Source organism: Bufo gargarizans, chromosome 3 (assembly GCF_014858855.1).
Source record: "Bufo gargarizans isolate SCDJY-AF-19 chromosome 3, ASM1485885v1, whole genome shotgun sequence".
NCBI lineage: Eukaryota > Metazoa > Chordata > Amphibia > Anura > Bufonidae > Bufo > Bufo gargarizans.
The window spans coordinates 312,120,680-312,137,297 of record NC_058082.1 but is presented as its reverse complement, the minus strand read 5'-3'; the positions used below and the strand labels follow the sequence as shown (position 1 = coordinate 312,137,297).

The following is a 16,618-nucleotide window of genomic DNA, read 5'->3' as shown; positions in this document are numbered from 1 at the left end:
TGCTTCTAGAAGTTTCCTACCGCCGAGATTACCAAATGATTGATAAGGAAGCCATCCAATCAGACTCGCGTTCACCGAGGCTCTTCACCAATCAGCAGTCACCTGTACATCTTCCCGCCCCTCTTGGATAAAGTAGCTGCTCTGGAAAATTCCTGTCAGATTCAGAATCGAAGAGAGAGCAGTTCAGTGTGAGGCATACATATCAGCGCTAGGCGTCTGCTTTCTCTTTGTTTTCGTAGTGCGACATATAAAGTCTCTGATTCTCTGTCATGACTCGGACTGTCGTGATGGAAGTCTCCGAGGCTGGAAATGACTCCTTGGGAAACAAGTAAGTAGCCATTCCATGCTCCGCTGTTTATGTAACCTCAGTGACGTCGTGTTTCGGCCATTTGGCCTTATTAGTTTGGTGTGTACGTTTGACATCGTGTGTGAGAAGGTTACAGCTGTCCATGGTAAGAGGCTTCACTTGGTTCAGTAGTGGTTAGGCGCCATTTCACGTAGCTGCTGCTGCTGCCGCCGCCATTTTGTGAGCGGGTGTGAAGCTGTCACAACAGTGTCTCGTTTTATCTTGCGCTGTAAGTATGTGATTTCTTGGTGTATAATGTATTTTTTTTTTCTTGTTTTCTAGGGTTTATGCTAGTGTCAGAAATGGAGATGATGATAACATCAATAGTGGTGAGAACCTTTTCTGTATCACGTCATTCATTTATGTAGGGGGGAAAAAAGTTAACTGACTGACTTTCTTGGGCTCACATGTATTTTTATTTTATTTATTTTTTTCAAATGTAATTGTGTTTTCTTTCACACTTGCGGCAGAGTATTCTGGCAGGGCCTGCTGGATCTGGCAACACTGATGCATTTGTGTGAAGGATGCAGATCTGTCTCCCAAATGCATTGTAATATCGGATCTGTCTTTCCTGTTGTCATCTGCAAAACCAGATCTGTATTGCTGGAACACTTGGATATGGCATTAATGCATTTCAATGGAAATAAATGCTGGATCCAGCATTCTGGCAAGTGTTCAGGATTTGTGGCCGGAGAGAGAACTGCAGCATGCTGTGGTATTTTCTCCGGCCAAAAAAGAAATGCCTAGTAGCTATTGGCTCCTGAACTGAGAAATTTAGGAGCCAAATCAAAACCGAATCAAAATCTTGGTATTGTGACAACGCTACGCCGATCAGATTGGCGTAGGGTTGTTTTGATACCAAAATTTTGATTCGCTTTCATCACCATAAAGTAATGCGATACTCAATACCGCGTGAAAAAAAACACACCAAAAAAAGTAGCGTGCATTTCGCATTTTATGAAACATTCGGCCCATAATAGAACAGTCCTATCCTATATTTTTTTATTTTTTGGAGTGACAAGGTGACAAAAAATGGCGAATGGTCACCGCATAGGAGATATTTTTTAATAATTTAATAGTTTGGACAGCGCTATGTAATATGTATATTTATTTATAGTTTATATGGGAAAGGGGGATTTAAACTTATTATTTTAGGGTACTTTCACACTAGAGTTTTTCTTTTCCGGCATTGAGTCCCGTCCAAGGGGCTCAATACAGCAGAAGCACGGAGCATTAACATGATTGATAATGCTCCGTGCCTCCCTGTGATCTCTTTACTACGAAATCACAGTGAGATAAAGTTGTCATTGTGATTTCATAGTAAAGAAATCACAGAGAGGCACAGAGCATTATCAATCAGGTTAATGCTCCGTGCTTCTGCTGTCCACATCGGGTCTTGGCTGTCATTCACGCAGCGAGTGTCACGCACGGCATCCGCTCGTGACACCAAAAGGTGCAGTATACACCTGAGGTATAGTCACATTGTTACTAATTATTGTACAGGGTGGGCCATTTATATGGATACACCTTAATAAAATTGGAATGGTTGGTGATATTAACTTCCTGTTTGTGGCACATTAGTATATGTGAGGGGGGGGGGGGGGGCTTTTCAAGATGGGTGGTGACCATGGTGGCCATTTTGAATCCAACTTTTGTTTCCACCTCATCACCACGATGGCCACTAGGAGATTGACCCCTGACCTCTGTTGGGGCAGGAACAGAGAGAGGGTTTAAAATCCCTACAGAGGACAGGGGCAGAGAAGTCTCCCTGTGGGGAGATGAAGATGATGGACGCTGAACACATTACCCGGTGTTTCCCCTGCCCTCCTGCGGTCTTTGTACTAATGCTGGGCAGGGGTGAAGGAGGGAGGCCTCGCTCCATTATTATATGTGAGCCTGCTCCTAGGCCGCGATCTGCCGCCGGGCCTCCGTGGCTGTAGCCGGGTGCGCACCTAAGCGCTTCAGGTATAGCGGCAGACGTCACTTCCGGGGGACGGAGGAAGTGACTTCTTTTAGGATGCGTCTCCACTTTAAACATCGGCACAGCACATGGAAGTGCCAAGCGACTCAGCGTTGCGTGTGTGTGTGCCGGCATGTCAGCCGAGCCACGCTCCTCTGGAGACCCTTCCGAGCTGCCTGCCCCCCCCCCATTGGCTTATGAACCCCTGATCACCCCATATAGACTCCTTGATCACCCCCCCTGTAAGGCTCCATTCAGACGTCCGTATGTGTTTTTACGGATCTACGCATCCATGGATCGGATACGCAAAACGCATACGGATGTCTGAATGGAGCCTGACAGGGGGGTGATCACCCCATATAGACTCCCTGATCACCCCCCCCCCCCCCATATTCCACTAACTTGTGTCAAAAAATAAAATCTCACATGAACTCTCCATACCCCTCACGGAATCCAAATGCGTAAAATTTTTTAGACATTTATATTCCAGACTTCTTCTCACGCTTTAGGGCCCCTAAAATGCCAGGGCAGTATAAATGCCCCACATGTGAACTCGCCATGCCCCTCATTGAATACCTTGGGGTGTCTTCTTTCCAAAATGGGGTCACATGTGGGGTATTTATACTGCCCTGGCTTTTTAGGGGCCCTAAAGCGTGAGAAGTCTGGGATCCAAATGTCTAAAAATGCCCTCCTAGGCTGCAAAAGTGTCACACATGTGGTATCGCTGTACTCAGGAGAAGTTGGGCAATGTGTTTTGGGGTGTCATTTTACATATACCCATGCTGGGTGAGATATATCTTAATCAAATGCCAACTTTGTATTAAAAAAAAAAAAAAAAAAAAAAGGGAAAAGTTGTCTTTTGCCAAGATATTTCTCTCACCATGTAAAATGACACCACAAAACACATTCCCCAACTTCTTCTGAGTACGGCGATACCAGATGTGTGACACTTTTTTGCAGCCTAGGTGGGCAAATGGGACACATTCCAAAGAGCACCTTTCGGATTTCAACGGCCACTTTTTTTTTTTTTTTTTTTTTTTTTTTTTTTTACAGATTTTGATTTCAAACTACTTTGCACGCATTTGGGCCCCTAAAATGCCAGGGCAGTATAACTACCCCACAAGTGACCCCATTTTGGAAAGAAGACACCCCAAGGTATTTCATGATGGGCATAGTGAGTTCATGGAAGTTATTATTTTTTTGTCATAAGTTAGTGGAATATGAGACTTTGTAAGGAAAAAAAATATATAATTTTCCGCTAACTTGTGACAAAAAATAAAGTTCTATGAACTCACTATGCCCATCAGCGAATACCTTAGTGTCTAATTTCCGAAATTGGGTTATTTGTGGGGTTTTTCTACTGTCTGGACATTGTAGAACCTCAGGAAACATGACAGGTGCTCAGAAAGTCAGAGCGGAAATTCACATTTTTTTTTTTGTACCATAGTTTGTAAATGCTATAACTTTTACACAAACCATTTTTTTTATATTTTTTTTTTTTATCAAAGACCATGTAGAACAGTAAATTTAGAGAAATTTTATATATAGATGTCGTTTTTTAGAAAAATTTTACAACTGAAAATAACAAAAAAAGTTAATGTCAGCAGCAATGAAATACCACCAAATGAAAGCTCTATTAGTGAGAAGAAAAGGAGGTAATTCATTTGGGTGGTAAGTTGCATGACCGAGTAATAAACGGTGAAAGTAGTGTAGTGCAGAATTGTAAAAAGTGGTCTGGTAAGGTCCATGGGATTGTGGCTAAATGAATTGGAGTCTCACATTAGGGACTACACCCCTAGGGAAGAAATCTTAAAGAATTGAAGAATTTTCTTGGGAGTCCATTACCCCGAACCTTTGGGTCCGGGACATCATAAGATTCAGATACCAAATCGAATATTCTTCATCTTCCCAGACCGCTTCATTGTTACCAACCCGAGCTCCCCCCTAATGTACACAAGAAGATTCTGCAGGGAATTCAGAGCCTTCTGGAAATGGATATGATAGTATAGGTTCCATCAACACAGCTAGGACAGGGGTTCTACTCGAATCTCTTCCTGGTAGAAAAGAAAGAAGGCTCATTCCGGACTATTATAAATCTAAAGGCCCTGAACAAATTCATAATATATCGAAAATTCAGGAAGGAATCCTTGATTCCTTTAATACGGAGAGATGCTCTGTGTTCAGTAGATCTACTGGGATGCTTACTACCATGTCCTAATCCATCCAAATTCTCAGAGTTTTTAAGATTTGCCATCCAGGACCACAGTGGGAGTAACCGTTCACTTCCAGTTTACGGCCCAGATATCATCTGCTCCGAGTATTTACGAAACTGATGGCCTTCCTAAGGCTCAAGGGACTTGTGATTATACCATACCTGGACGATTTCCTCCTGATTGGAAATTCAGAGAGCCAACTCGAACAGACTTGCTAACCTTCCTGTCTCTCATCCAAGATCTAGGGTGGTTGGCGAACCAGAAGAAATCAAATCTTCTACCCTCCAGCAAAGTCCAGTTCTTAGGGGTCGTCCTGGATTCCCGGATTCAACATCCAGGCCAGAGCTTCCCTAGAGGACATCTGTAAAGTTGCTACTTCGTCCAACATTCTCACCTTTACAAAACATTATAGACTAGACCTATCTAGTTCAGACTTGTCTTTTGGACGTAAAGTCCTTCAGACAACCCCCCCCCCCCCCCCCCCCAAAGTTATAATTTTTTTATATCTCCTAGTGGCCGTCGTGGTGATGAGGTGGAAAGCCGGAATTAGACTTACCAGTAATTCAGTTTCCACGAAATCGCCACAACGGCACATATTCCCTACCCTTAACTTGGTCCTTAGTTGGGAGGGGAGGTTATGAAGTACCCTCTTGACTTATTTAATTTTTTCTCACCACCTTTTTTTCTGTATCTGTAACTTTAGACACACTGGTGGTGGGAGGGGGGATTTAAACCATCTCTGTTCCTGCCCCTACAGAGGTCAGGGGTCAATCTCCTAGGGGTGGTTTTGTGGAAACTGAATTATCGATAAGTCTAATTCTGGCTTTTTTTCAATAGGAAGAGGGTAATGTGACACATCAAACTTATTGGGAATTGTGCATGGTTTTAACGTAACTTTATTCTGGAGTTATTTACAAGTTTCTCTTTGTTTAAAGCCATTGACATGGCGCAGAGGTTAACACGTGCGGAGCGGATAGAAATTGTGTTGATGTCTGAACGCAGTAACCGGGTCATTGCAGCAGATTTCAATGCAAGACGGCCTACGAGACCACTCATCTCCCATGCTACAGTTAGCAAACTGCTTGCTAAGTTGTGTGAAACTGGTTCAGTGTTGGATTTGCCAAAATGTGGACGCATGAAATCTGTCACTAATGAAGAAACATCAGTGGCTGTCCTAGCTTCATTCAGAAAGGGCCCACAGCGTAGCATTCGCCGCATGTCACTGGAGAGTGGCATTAGTCAAACATCCCTTCGGCGGATATTAGCTACTCACAAATGGCACCCTTACAAACTCCAGCTACTGCAGCATCTTGACGAGGATGACCCAGATCGGCGCATTGAATTTGCAGAATGGGCAAAACAAAAATTGGAACAGGACCCTCAGTTTACACAGAAGATTTTGTTCAGTGATGAGGCAAACTTTTATGTGAATGGTGAAGTTAATAAACAAAACCACCGCTATTGGTCTGACACTAACCCACATTGGATAGATCCCTCCAAGACTGTTGGAACCAAAAAATTGATGGTGTGGTATATGGGGTACAAAGATAGTGGGGCCCGTCTTCATCAACGGAAACCTCAAGGCCACTGGATATGTGAAATTGCTACATGATGAGGTTTCCCTCTTTATGCACTGAAGCTGGCACGTTCCCTGAGTTTTTCCAGCTAGATGGTGCACCACCACATTGAGTGTCAGGTCCGAGCAATTCCTAGATGAACAGTTTCCTGGAAAATGGATTGGTCGTCGTGGGCCAGTTGAATGGCCCCCAAGGTCTTCCGATCTGACCCCCTTAGACTTTTTTATCTTTGGGGTCATCTGAAGGCAGTTGTCTATGCTGTGAAGATACGAGATGTGCAGCACCTGAAACTACGGATACTGGAAGCCTGTGCTAGCATTTCTCCTGCGGTGTTGCTATCAGTGGGAGAAGAGGGTTGCATTGACAATCCAACACAATGGGCAGCACATTGAACTAGAGTTGTTGCGATACCAATTTTTTGATTCGGTTTCGATACCATGAAAAAGTATTGCGATACTCGATACCACGCGAAAAAAATAAACAAAAAAAGCCACGTGCATTCCTCATTTTTAAAAATGGCGAATCGCGCAGTTTTTATTTTATTTTTTCTGTTCCGGCATTCACCACCTAGATTTTTTTTTTATATATTTTAATAGTTTGGACTTTTCTGACGTGGCGATGTAATATGTTTATTATTTAAATATTTTATATGTGAAATTGGGAAAAGGGGGTGATTTATACTTCATATTTTAGTGTTTTTTGTTTGTTTTTTTTACACTTTTTATTTAATGACTATTTTCCCCTTAGGGGCTAGAACCTGGGATCTTTCATCCCTTTTCCTATTCAGCCTGATAGATCTCTATTAGGGTGAATAGGACTCCACACTGTCCCTGCTGCTCTGTGCACACAGCATCAGGGATGTTACCATGGCAACCAGGGCTTCTGTAGCGTCCTGGCTGCCATGGTAACCGATCGGAGCCCCAGGCTTACACAGCTGGGGCTCCGATCAGAAGCTGCCACTGCACCACCAATGAGGGGGGGGGGGGGAGAAAGGTCCCTGTGGCCACTGCCACCAATGATTTTAATACTGGGGGGTTGAGAGGGGCCGGCACACTGTGCCACCAATGATTTTAATGGGATGGGTGGGTTGAGGGGGGGGGGGGGGGGGGCAATGATAACTACCTCTTTATACAGGAGGCGGGTACTGGCAGATCAGCGGCAGTTAACTGCCGCTGATCGCAGCTCCCTGTCAGGGGCAGGGTGCCGGCAATGCGATTCTGCTGCCGGCACCCGCCTCCTGTATGTGTTAAAGACTGACTACTGTATATGAGTCCAGACTTTCACTATCAGGCCACACAGAGCGGCGCCCAGCAATGTCCCAGCACTCACCATTAGTCCTGGGCGCCGCTCCGTTCGCCTGCAGTGCTCCATTACTGTCTCCTGTCCTGCTCCACATGCTGCTGATTACTATCGGAGCGATGGGAGGAGACATCAGATTCACTAGTGGGCGTTCCTTCTCCCTGGCTGTAGCGCTGTCCAATCGCAGCGCAGGGAGAAGGAACGCCTACTAGTGAAGCTGATGTCTCCTCCCATCGCTCCGATAGTAATCAGCAGCATGTGGAGCAGGAGAGGAGACAGTAATGGGGCACTGCAGGCGAACGGAGCGGCGCCCAGGACTAATGGTGAGTGCTGGGGCATCGCTGGGCGCAGCTCTGTGTTGAAATAATCCTATCATTGGTGGCGCAGTGCGCCCGCCCCTCCTCCGCCCCTCTCTTCTCATTGCCGGCGCCGCCCCTCCTCCGCCCCTCGCTTCTCATTGCCGGCGCTGCCCCTCCTCCGCCCCTCGCTTCTCATTGCCGGCGCTGCCCTCCTCCGCCCCTCGCTTCTCATTGCCGGCGCCGCCCCTCCTCCGCCCTCGCTTCTCATTGCCGGCGCTGCCCCTCCTCCGCCCCTCGCTTCTCATTGCCGGCGCTGCCCCTCCTCCGCCCCTCGCTTCTCATTGCCGCCCCTCCTCCGCCCCTCGCTTCTCATTGCCGGCGCTGCCCCTCCTCCGCCCCTCGCTTCTCATTGCCGGCGCTGCCCCTCCTCCGCCCCTCGCTTCTCATTGCCGCCCCTCCTCCGCCCCTCGCTTCTCATTGCCGCCCCTCCTCCGCCCCTCTCTTCTCATTGGTGGCAGCGGCAGCAGCACAGGGGGGAGGGAGGACAGCTTCCTTCTCCCCGTGCTGCTGAGAGAGAACATGAGCGCGCCGATAGCAGCACGCTCATGTTCAGAGATACTAGACTGCGCAGAAGCGCAGCCCAGTATCGAAAAAACGGAAATCCCGGTATCGTATCGATACCGGGACAAAAGTATCGATTGGGTATCGAAATTTCGATACCCGCAACAACCCTACATTGAACACATTTTATAAGTGGTCAGAAACTTGTAAATAACTCATGAAAGAATAAAGTTACTTTTAAAACCAAGCACACCATTGTTTTTCTTGTGAAATTCCCAATAAGTTTGTCACATGACCCTCTTCCTATTGAAAAAACAAAAGTTGGATTCAAAATGGCTGGCTGCCATGGTCACCACCTATCTTGAAAAGTCCCCCCCCCACATATACTAATGTGCCACAAACAGGAAGTTAATCACCAACCATTCTCATTTAATTAAGGTGTATCCATTTAAATGGCCCACCCTGTACAGAGAAGGGGGGGGGGGGGGGGGGGTGCAGAAGGTAATAAGTACCCATTATCCATGAATTTAAAGTGTTAAGCATAAACAGCCCTAATCCACATTGTTACAACTACCATGAACGAAGGAAAAGGGGATGTAATGAGTATCCCTTGTCCATAAGTAAAAGGACAAATTAATGTAGTATGTGTGTGTGTGTATATATAAATTTCTCATCAACATGGATAGGTATAAAGGTGGCTATTAGTACATCACTGTATATAGAAAAACCGCACACCCTGACACACGTTTCGGAAACCCCATCTGGAGTTGATTATTTTAAGCCTGTTTAGACTCTGCTTTTTTTCATATGGGTAGAGCTGCTTGAGGATGAGCCTAAGTTATGGCGGAGCACAGACCTAGTCATAAATTGATTTCAGTTTAGGTGCCTATGGCAGCTGTGGCTGTGCAATTCAAACCACCACTAGGCAGCTGCTTTGTATGATGGAACTCGTTTGACTACCATTACTTACTGTTCTTTTTCCCTGTTTTCTTGCCAGACAAAGCATTTAATGAGCAGACCTCAAGTGAAGTGTATGAGAATGAGGCAAACAAGAGAACAAAAGATATGACAAATATTATGGATGATTTAAGCTTAAATTCGCCTAAAGAGTGCCCATCTCGATCCAGGTCTAAAACACGCTCCCTAAAACGCAAGTCTTTAAGCCCCTCTAGCAGCTCGAGCTCTTGTTCCAGCTCCTCAAGATCCTCCCGTTCAGGAAGCTGGAGCAGGTCTTCCTCACAGGAACGAAGGTACTACAGGAAAAGAACTAGAAGAAGCTCGAGGTCTTATTCTCGTGGCCGATCTAGGTCTTACTCCAGAAGCTACTCAAGAAGTCGCTCAAGATCCTACAGCCCAAGGCAAAGGAGAAGATATTCTTCTGCTTACAGAAGATATTATAGGTCTCCACCTAGGTATAGGTCACGTAGCCGTTCTCGTTCATATCACAAGCGTTATACAAGAAAGTATTATGGCTTCATACGACGTCCTTGCTCTCCTACTTTCCGATCACACAGAAGTCGATCAATGACTCGTTCCCGCAGTAGAACGCCTTTGCGCTTAAGTGAAGAGGGTAAGCAATCTGTACTTGTATTTATACATGGCAATTATAATTTAAAGTGTCTCAATCTATTAAAGTCTTAAAGTGGTTGTCTGCTCTTAATATTGATGACCTCTGCTCAGGATAGGTCATTAATATCAGATTGTCAGGGGTCTGACACCAGTATCCCTGATCAGCTTTATGAAGATCTTCTTTCTGTCTAAATAAGTCTTCCAGATGCACAACATCTTTAAAAGATATTTGAAGGTAATCTGCTGATGGCTGAGACAGGAATACCTGTTGGGGGGTTTGATTGGGCTGTGCTATACTGTTTCCGTAACTCCTATAGAAGTAATGACCTATCGCTTCCTGGTACTACATACGTCTGGCTATCGGAGTTCAACCATGAATGGCTGATGTGGCAATACCCTTTTATATATTGAATGTGATCCAGGACTTTAGTTTTTGATCCCTTGTAAAAAGGCACTTCATTGTACAGGATATTGAACCCTTTTATAGTGGAAACATTGAGATGTATATACTTTTTCATGAGAATCTGAAAAGTGTGTTTTTTTTTTTTTTTTTTTTTTTTTTTAGAAAAGTTAAAGTTATTAGAAATAGCAAAAATGAATGCTACAAGAGCCTTGGGGAAGGAGGTTGAACTGCCAGAAAGCCTGAAGATCATTGAGGTAAGAATTTGGGTGAAGTATATGCCCCGATTACCATAGTACTGGGGCGAAGTGCTACCGTTTGGCCCGTTTTAACATTAGGATTTGCATGCATTTTGTACGTGAAATTGATAAAGTATTGTCTTCTGAAAGAACGACAGAGATAATATAAATAAAAAATAAAAAAATATATTTCATATAAAAAAAAATATCTACCACTTTGTATTCTAAATGTGATATTATTGCCATGAGATCTTCTGGGCCTAACACGACCTGTGGTAACCCTGTTCTTTTCCCTCTTTCAGAATATTATTCAGTTTAAATGATTTCTCTGTTTTCATAGAAACGAATGAGCCCCACCAGCCTTTGTGGATGAGAACCAGGTGGTAATGTTTATGGTGTCTAGGTATTCTCGTGTTTGGGCAAGAGCTGGCAAGACTGGTTATATTTTCTGAGTTGGGTTGTGAATGTTTGTGGTGTTTGGCCCTCTACCAGTAACTCCTTCATAAACATTCTTTCCTGATAGTGAGTGTTAAAACCTGGTTGGGTCATCATACACAAGGCTGCAGACAGGATTTGCCAACATCTTTCTGTATGTGGCCAGTTACTGTATTTGCAAGCCCCACTATAAAACAGCCCAATGTTCAGATCACTAAATTGTCCTAGAATTTTTCTGGTTCTCTACAAGGTACTCTCTAGACTTCAGACTGGGCTGTTCAGTCCTACTATGAAGTTTAGCACCGTAACTCTGCTCAGAGTGCCTCTAGAAACGTACCCTTTGCAATCTTCCCAAGCAAATACATTTAACTTTCATAATATGATTTTAGCTCAGAAAGTGCCTAAATTGAGAATTTCTTAAGTCAGGGACAGGTAATGTTCATAATCTATTAACTCTAATGTTCCAGATTTAAGAATATGGATGAAGAGGCCTGCGTCACTTTGGAGATAAGTTAATTGTGCTGCTCAGATGGAAACTAACTCTTGTTATGACTTCACTTGATGAAAGCTATGCAGATGATGGTTGTGTACAGAAAATACTTGTACAATTAGCCTAATGGAAATAAACTCTTTAATTTCAGTTAGCGATGGGGAGGGTAATCAGCAGTACTCTCCTATAAGCTGTGTACTCTGGAGAGGACAGAACATGCTAATGAGGTAGCTAGGTTTAATAGAGCCTACACTTTACTATGGGATTTTAGTTTCAAGATGGCATAGTTTAAAAGGGTTTTTCAGGAGCTTTAAACTGATGGCCTCTCCTCAGGATAGGTTATCTATCTGACTTAGTAGGGTCTGGCACACTTTCCGAAAACATGTTTTGAAAAGGCCATCTTCCTTGGCCAGTGATGTCGCGTGACCTAGGCGCAGCTTGGTCGTATTCAAATGAGTGGGCCTGGATTGCCATATAAAGCTCACCTGCTGTAAAATGAATGGCAATGTACTTGGTCTGCTATGAAGAAGCTGTGGCAGCAGTGTTGGAACACCACTGGTTAGATATTGATGACCTATCCCGAGAATAGATCATCATGTTTCATTACCAAATAAGCGAAGACCTAATTGGGGTACATACACTTTAAAAAGCAACATGCGTGCAGAACCTCTACAACTGCAGTCGCTGCTTTTCCATACTGTGAGCATGTATGCATTCTGTCTAGTTTTCCTTCCTGAGGCACTGTATTCCTACTACAGGGCAATACCTCCATAATATGGCACGCAATATACATGCTGTTTGTATCTATATGGAGTCTGCCAGGAACTTAAGTGTCTTTGTAAAATTAGAGTTGTAGTAGATGGCATTATATGCTTGTTATAAACCTGCACTGTGCATTGGTCCTTCAAAGTGGTTTTCCGTTAATTCAATTTTTACTTCGTGCCAGCAGCCTGCTCCATCAAGCTAAAGATTCATACTTGACTGTTCCCCGTTGTTCTTGACTGTCTGTGCTTTGGTGCCCGTAGTGTTTACATCCAGCGCAGCATGGTCACATGCTCAACTGCAGCCAGTTACATCACTCTGAAGTCAGTCATTGGCTGCAGTGCAGATTGTGGGTGTGTAAACACTAAAGGAACCAAAGCTGCAGGGAGCACTTAAAGGGAACCTGTCACCAGTTTTATGGTGTTAAGTGACTGATTCGCTTAGCAAAATGCTGGGTCACTTTCTTTAATTGACCCAGTCAATCTGCCAACATCTTGTATTGAAAAGCTCCAGCTGATAATAAGTCATGAATATTCATGAGCTCCTGACTCTCCCCGCCCACCTGCTGCTGAGTGACAGTTTGTTTCCATAGGAATCAGCAGCAGGTGGGCAGGGGAGTGGCTATAGCTCTGAATTAAATATACGCTGGCCTCGATGACCTCACGCCGGACTCGGAACAGCTCATTAGCATGCGGCATCTTTGTGTATATTATGGGGTAACCATCTGTCACACCAGTAAGTGAATACATCTAAGGCACTTTTTAGTAGTTAATGATTGTATATAATTAGTTAGATTATAATCAAATATCCACATGACAGGTTCCCTTTAAGGCCTCTTTCACACTACCGTTTTTTTTTTTTCCGTTTTGCGGTCCGTTTTTTGCGTTCCGTATACGGAACCATTCATTTCAATGGTTCCGCAAAAAAACGGAATGTGTTCCGTATGCATTCCGTTTCCGTATTTCCGTTTTTCCGTTCCGTTGAAAAGATAGAACATGTCCTATATTTGGCCGCAAATCACAGTCCGTGGCTCCATTCAAGTCAATGGGTCCGCAAAAAAACGAACACATACGGAAATGCATCCGTATGTCTTCCATATCCGTTCCGTTTTTTGCGGAACCATCTATTGAAAATGTTATGCCCAGCCCAATTTTTTCTATGTAATTACTGTATACTGTATATGCCATACGGAAAAACGGAACAACGGAAACGGAACCACAACGGAAGCAAAAAACGGAACAACGGATCCGTGAAAAACGGACCGTAAAACACTGAAATGGACATACTGTAGTGTGAAAGAGGCCTAAGTCTGAATCCTTAGCTTGATGTGTAGGCTGCAAGCACTTAGTGTTATCATCGGAGAACCTCATTAATGGTGTATGTTGACTCCATATGCAGTGTAGTAATGCTGCTTCTCATACTTGAGCGTATTTGCTCTTTTCATTTGGATACCATGGAAGTCACTGTAGACAAAGGCTTCTTCTTCCAAAATAAAACTGTCTTCATTATACAGACATGCTCATATGGAAACAGGAATCTACTTGACTTAGTTTTGATAATCTAGACATCACTGGTAACTTCGTTAAAATATTCAATAAACAAACCATAAGTGCATCAGGTTTTTTTTTTTTTGTTTTTTTTTTCCCCTTTTGAAATAGCCAGGAAATGTTGCTAGGCAGCAGTTGTGATGTTGGTGTTTGTGGCTTAGCCAAATTATCGGGGTGTACTCACTCTACGTTTTGCAGTATATGTTGGCTAGTGCGCCTTCAATATCCCTCCTATGTATGTCACTTTATTGGCATATGTAGCCTGGTGCTGTTCCATATAGTAGGAAAACCTGTATGTCAGGTCATCAAATGGATGGAGAACAGGATGGGTGCTTTCTCAGCACACATTGAAAACATACTGCAAACCTTAGGCCGAATGCACACGGCCATGAGTGATCCGTGGTATCCCGGCCTGGCATCCTGCTGAGAGCAGGAGCGCACGGCATCATTGGTTGCTAAAACGCTGTGCGCTTCATGCTGCCGCTGCACTACAGTAGTACACTCGTATAGATAATACAAGTGTATTACTGTAGTACAGCGGCGGCATGAAGCGACCAATTACTTTGTGCGCTCCTGCTGTCAGCAGGAATCCAGGCCGGGATACCACGGCTGTGTGCATTCGGCTTTAGTGTGAATAGACGTTTAAACAATTTTACATGGTTAAAGTTTGGTTTACTTGATTGTGTGTGGTTAAAAAAAAAAAAAATCCCTTCCCTAACTATTTTCTATTTTTGTTTACAGCAACCCAAAAAGTCATCTGAAAGCTCTGCAAGCAGAAGTGAAAAATCTCGCAGCAGCTCTTTCAATTCAAATGTAAGCTTCAAATGTGTGGGTTTTGTTTCACATATTTGGGATGGTTCAATGAAGTCATTACAGTGAATGTGAGAATTAGACTTGAGCAAATTGGGTTCCGACTTGCTCAGTACTAGTGAGAATCGGCCCTAACACTTTATTCACTTTATTGGAAAAAGGCAATGCTTCTGGAGTAAAAGCGTGTGTCTTTTGCACTACAAAGGCTCCTGTACACGTCTATATATTTTGTGGTTCACAACATAGACATTGGCTGGGTGCATTCTGCATTTTTGAAGGCCCAATGGTAGAAATACTTGTCTGAAAGATGGACAAGAATAGCATGTTCTAAAGTTTGCAGGACTGACTAATGCAGACAGCACTTGGATGACATCCGTGTGCCAACTGAATTTTTGGCTGTCCCATAGAAACACATTTGTCTGGCTTCTCCAGCCCCAAAACCCCACTCCCGCACAGCACATCTGTTCCTCACTCCTACCCTTCAGTCTCGGAGTACGGGATGAGGTAAACGCCTTTCTGAAGCCCAGGGACACAGCAGAGCAGTTATCTGTCATCTGCACATAATATACAGCTTAGCAGTGCTGAGACCAGCAGACTTTACACAGGGTTCTGTGCTCTGCTTTCTCACCCCGGCCATCCTGTGGTGTTACGAGAAGGACTGATTTTTACAATTGTAAATTTAAGCCGCCATTTTATTTTCTTCACTGCTTGTCTCCTGGACTAAACGCTCAATTATAAATAAAGGCATTTAAGAGTTTAATATATATTTTTCTGTATTTTCATTATCTTTCCCGGAGAACACCTTTAAACCACCAGAGAAGGTTTAAGTAAATTTTCCTAATTTTGTCTGAACCTGTGTTGCTTTTTATGGTCAGGTACATCTTGTAGTCCCAAAAAATACTGTGTACCAATTCACAGCAACATTGGCTAACTGTCACTATTGCTGCACTTTTTAAGTTGCTTACTGTATTTCTTTCAGGATTCTAGGACCAAGTTAGAAGAGAGAGGAGGAAATTCTATCAAAGATCAAGTAACTGAGCTCAAGCATAAAAGCCCTTATATGCTGTGGCGCCCTGTGACCAGTGAAGTGAAATCGTTCTCTAAAAGTTTGCCAAAGCATGTACACACAAGCAAAACACGATAAATCTGTGTTCATGGACTTTTCTGTACAGCGTTTTTCTATATTTGTAATATGGGCATAGGACCTCACAGATTGAGGCTATTTTATATAGTAAGTTATTGAATATTGGGTCTTATTTTTCAGATATGGCCTAGTTCGTGGTGGACGCAAGATATTCAGGTGGGAAGTGTGTTTTGTAGATAACTACAGATACATATTTTTTCTTTTTTTTCTTCATGTATCGAATTAGAAGATGCAGATTCATCTCACTTTTATGTTCTATTGTGACTAGCTGTAGATCTATTTTCATGCTCATTGGAGCTTACAGCCTAGATTTGTTTTTTCTGCATACCAAAAAAATGCAGTGACACATCGTAATTCTTCAGACTGTTCCATTACTTATGTTTTGTTTATTTCAATAAAGTATTTTCTGTATATAAAATAAAGTAGTGGTTTGTCAATTTATACTCCAAACTATTCTGTATGTAAACAATAAAGATGACAGTACTGTGCTGTTTCCATATGGCCCATTCATTTGTAACAGTGCAGGAGGATATAGGCAAAAAGGGTGTGCTCTGCTTGTTTGTGACGGAAAGCAGTAACTGTAGGTAATCCAAACTCTGCTTTGCAAGATGGCACATTTCAGGGCCGAACTGGCCCATTCATCAGATTTGATACTTGTGATAGGCATGTAAAAGATGCCATTTATAAATGCTGGGTGGTAAAACTAGCTTAAAAAGCTGGTCAGGTGCTGTATTTTATTTCCTTAACCTGTTGGACACATGACGTACTGGTACGTCATGTGTATTTCCAATCGCGGGCGGTGATTGATTTCAGCAGGCACCCAGTTCCAATCAGCAGGCACCCTTGGATAATGCGCAGGAAGGGGGTCCTGTGACGCCGCACCCCACCTCTGTATCGGCGATCACGGCAAACCCCAGGTCAGACCTGCGTTTTTGGGTTATTCGAGTCTCTGGTGACTCAGAACAGA

The 16,618-nt window shown here is 43.6% G+C and overlaps 1 protein-coding gene across 2 annotated transcripts; it reads left to right on the top strand.

Annotated features, from left to right (window-relative positions):
• The first annotated feature begins 138 nt into the window (after nucleotides 1-138).
• On the top strand, nucleotides 139-16,069 carry RSRP1 (arginine and serine rich protein 1). 2 transcript variants are annotated; one of them, XM_044286910.1, is made up of 6 exons: nucleotides 141-328; nucleotides 629-675; nucleotides 9,253-9,825; nucleotides 10,390-10,481; nucleotides 14,439-14,510; nucleotides 15,487-16,069. In XM_044286910.1, exons 1-6 carry the CDS (start codon nucleotides 270-272, stop codon nucleotides 15,649-15,651), a joined length of 1,008 nt encoding a protein of 335 aa, XP_044142845.1. In that variant the 5' UTR covers nucleotides 141-269; the 3' UTR covers nucleotides 15,652-16,069. The 2 variants fall into 2 exon arrangements, with proteins under 2 accessions (XP_044142846.1, XP_044142845.1); XM_044286911.1 differs by lacking the exons at nucleotides 14,439-14,510; nucleotides 15,487-16,069 and adding an exon at nucleotides 11,366-12,022 and having other exon boundaries at nucleotides 139-328.
• The last annotated feature ends 549 nt before the right edge of the window (nucleotides 16,070-16,618 follow it).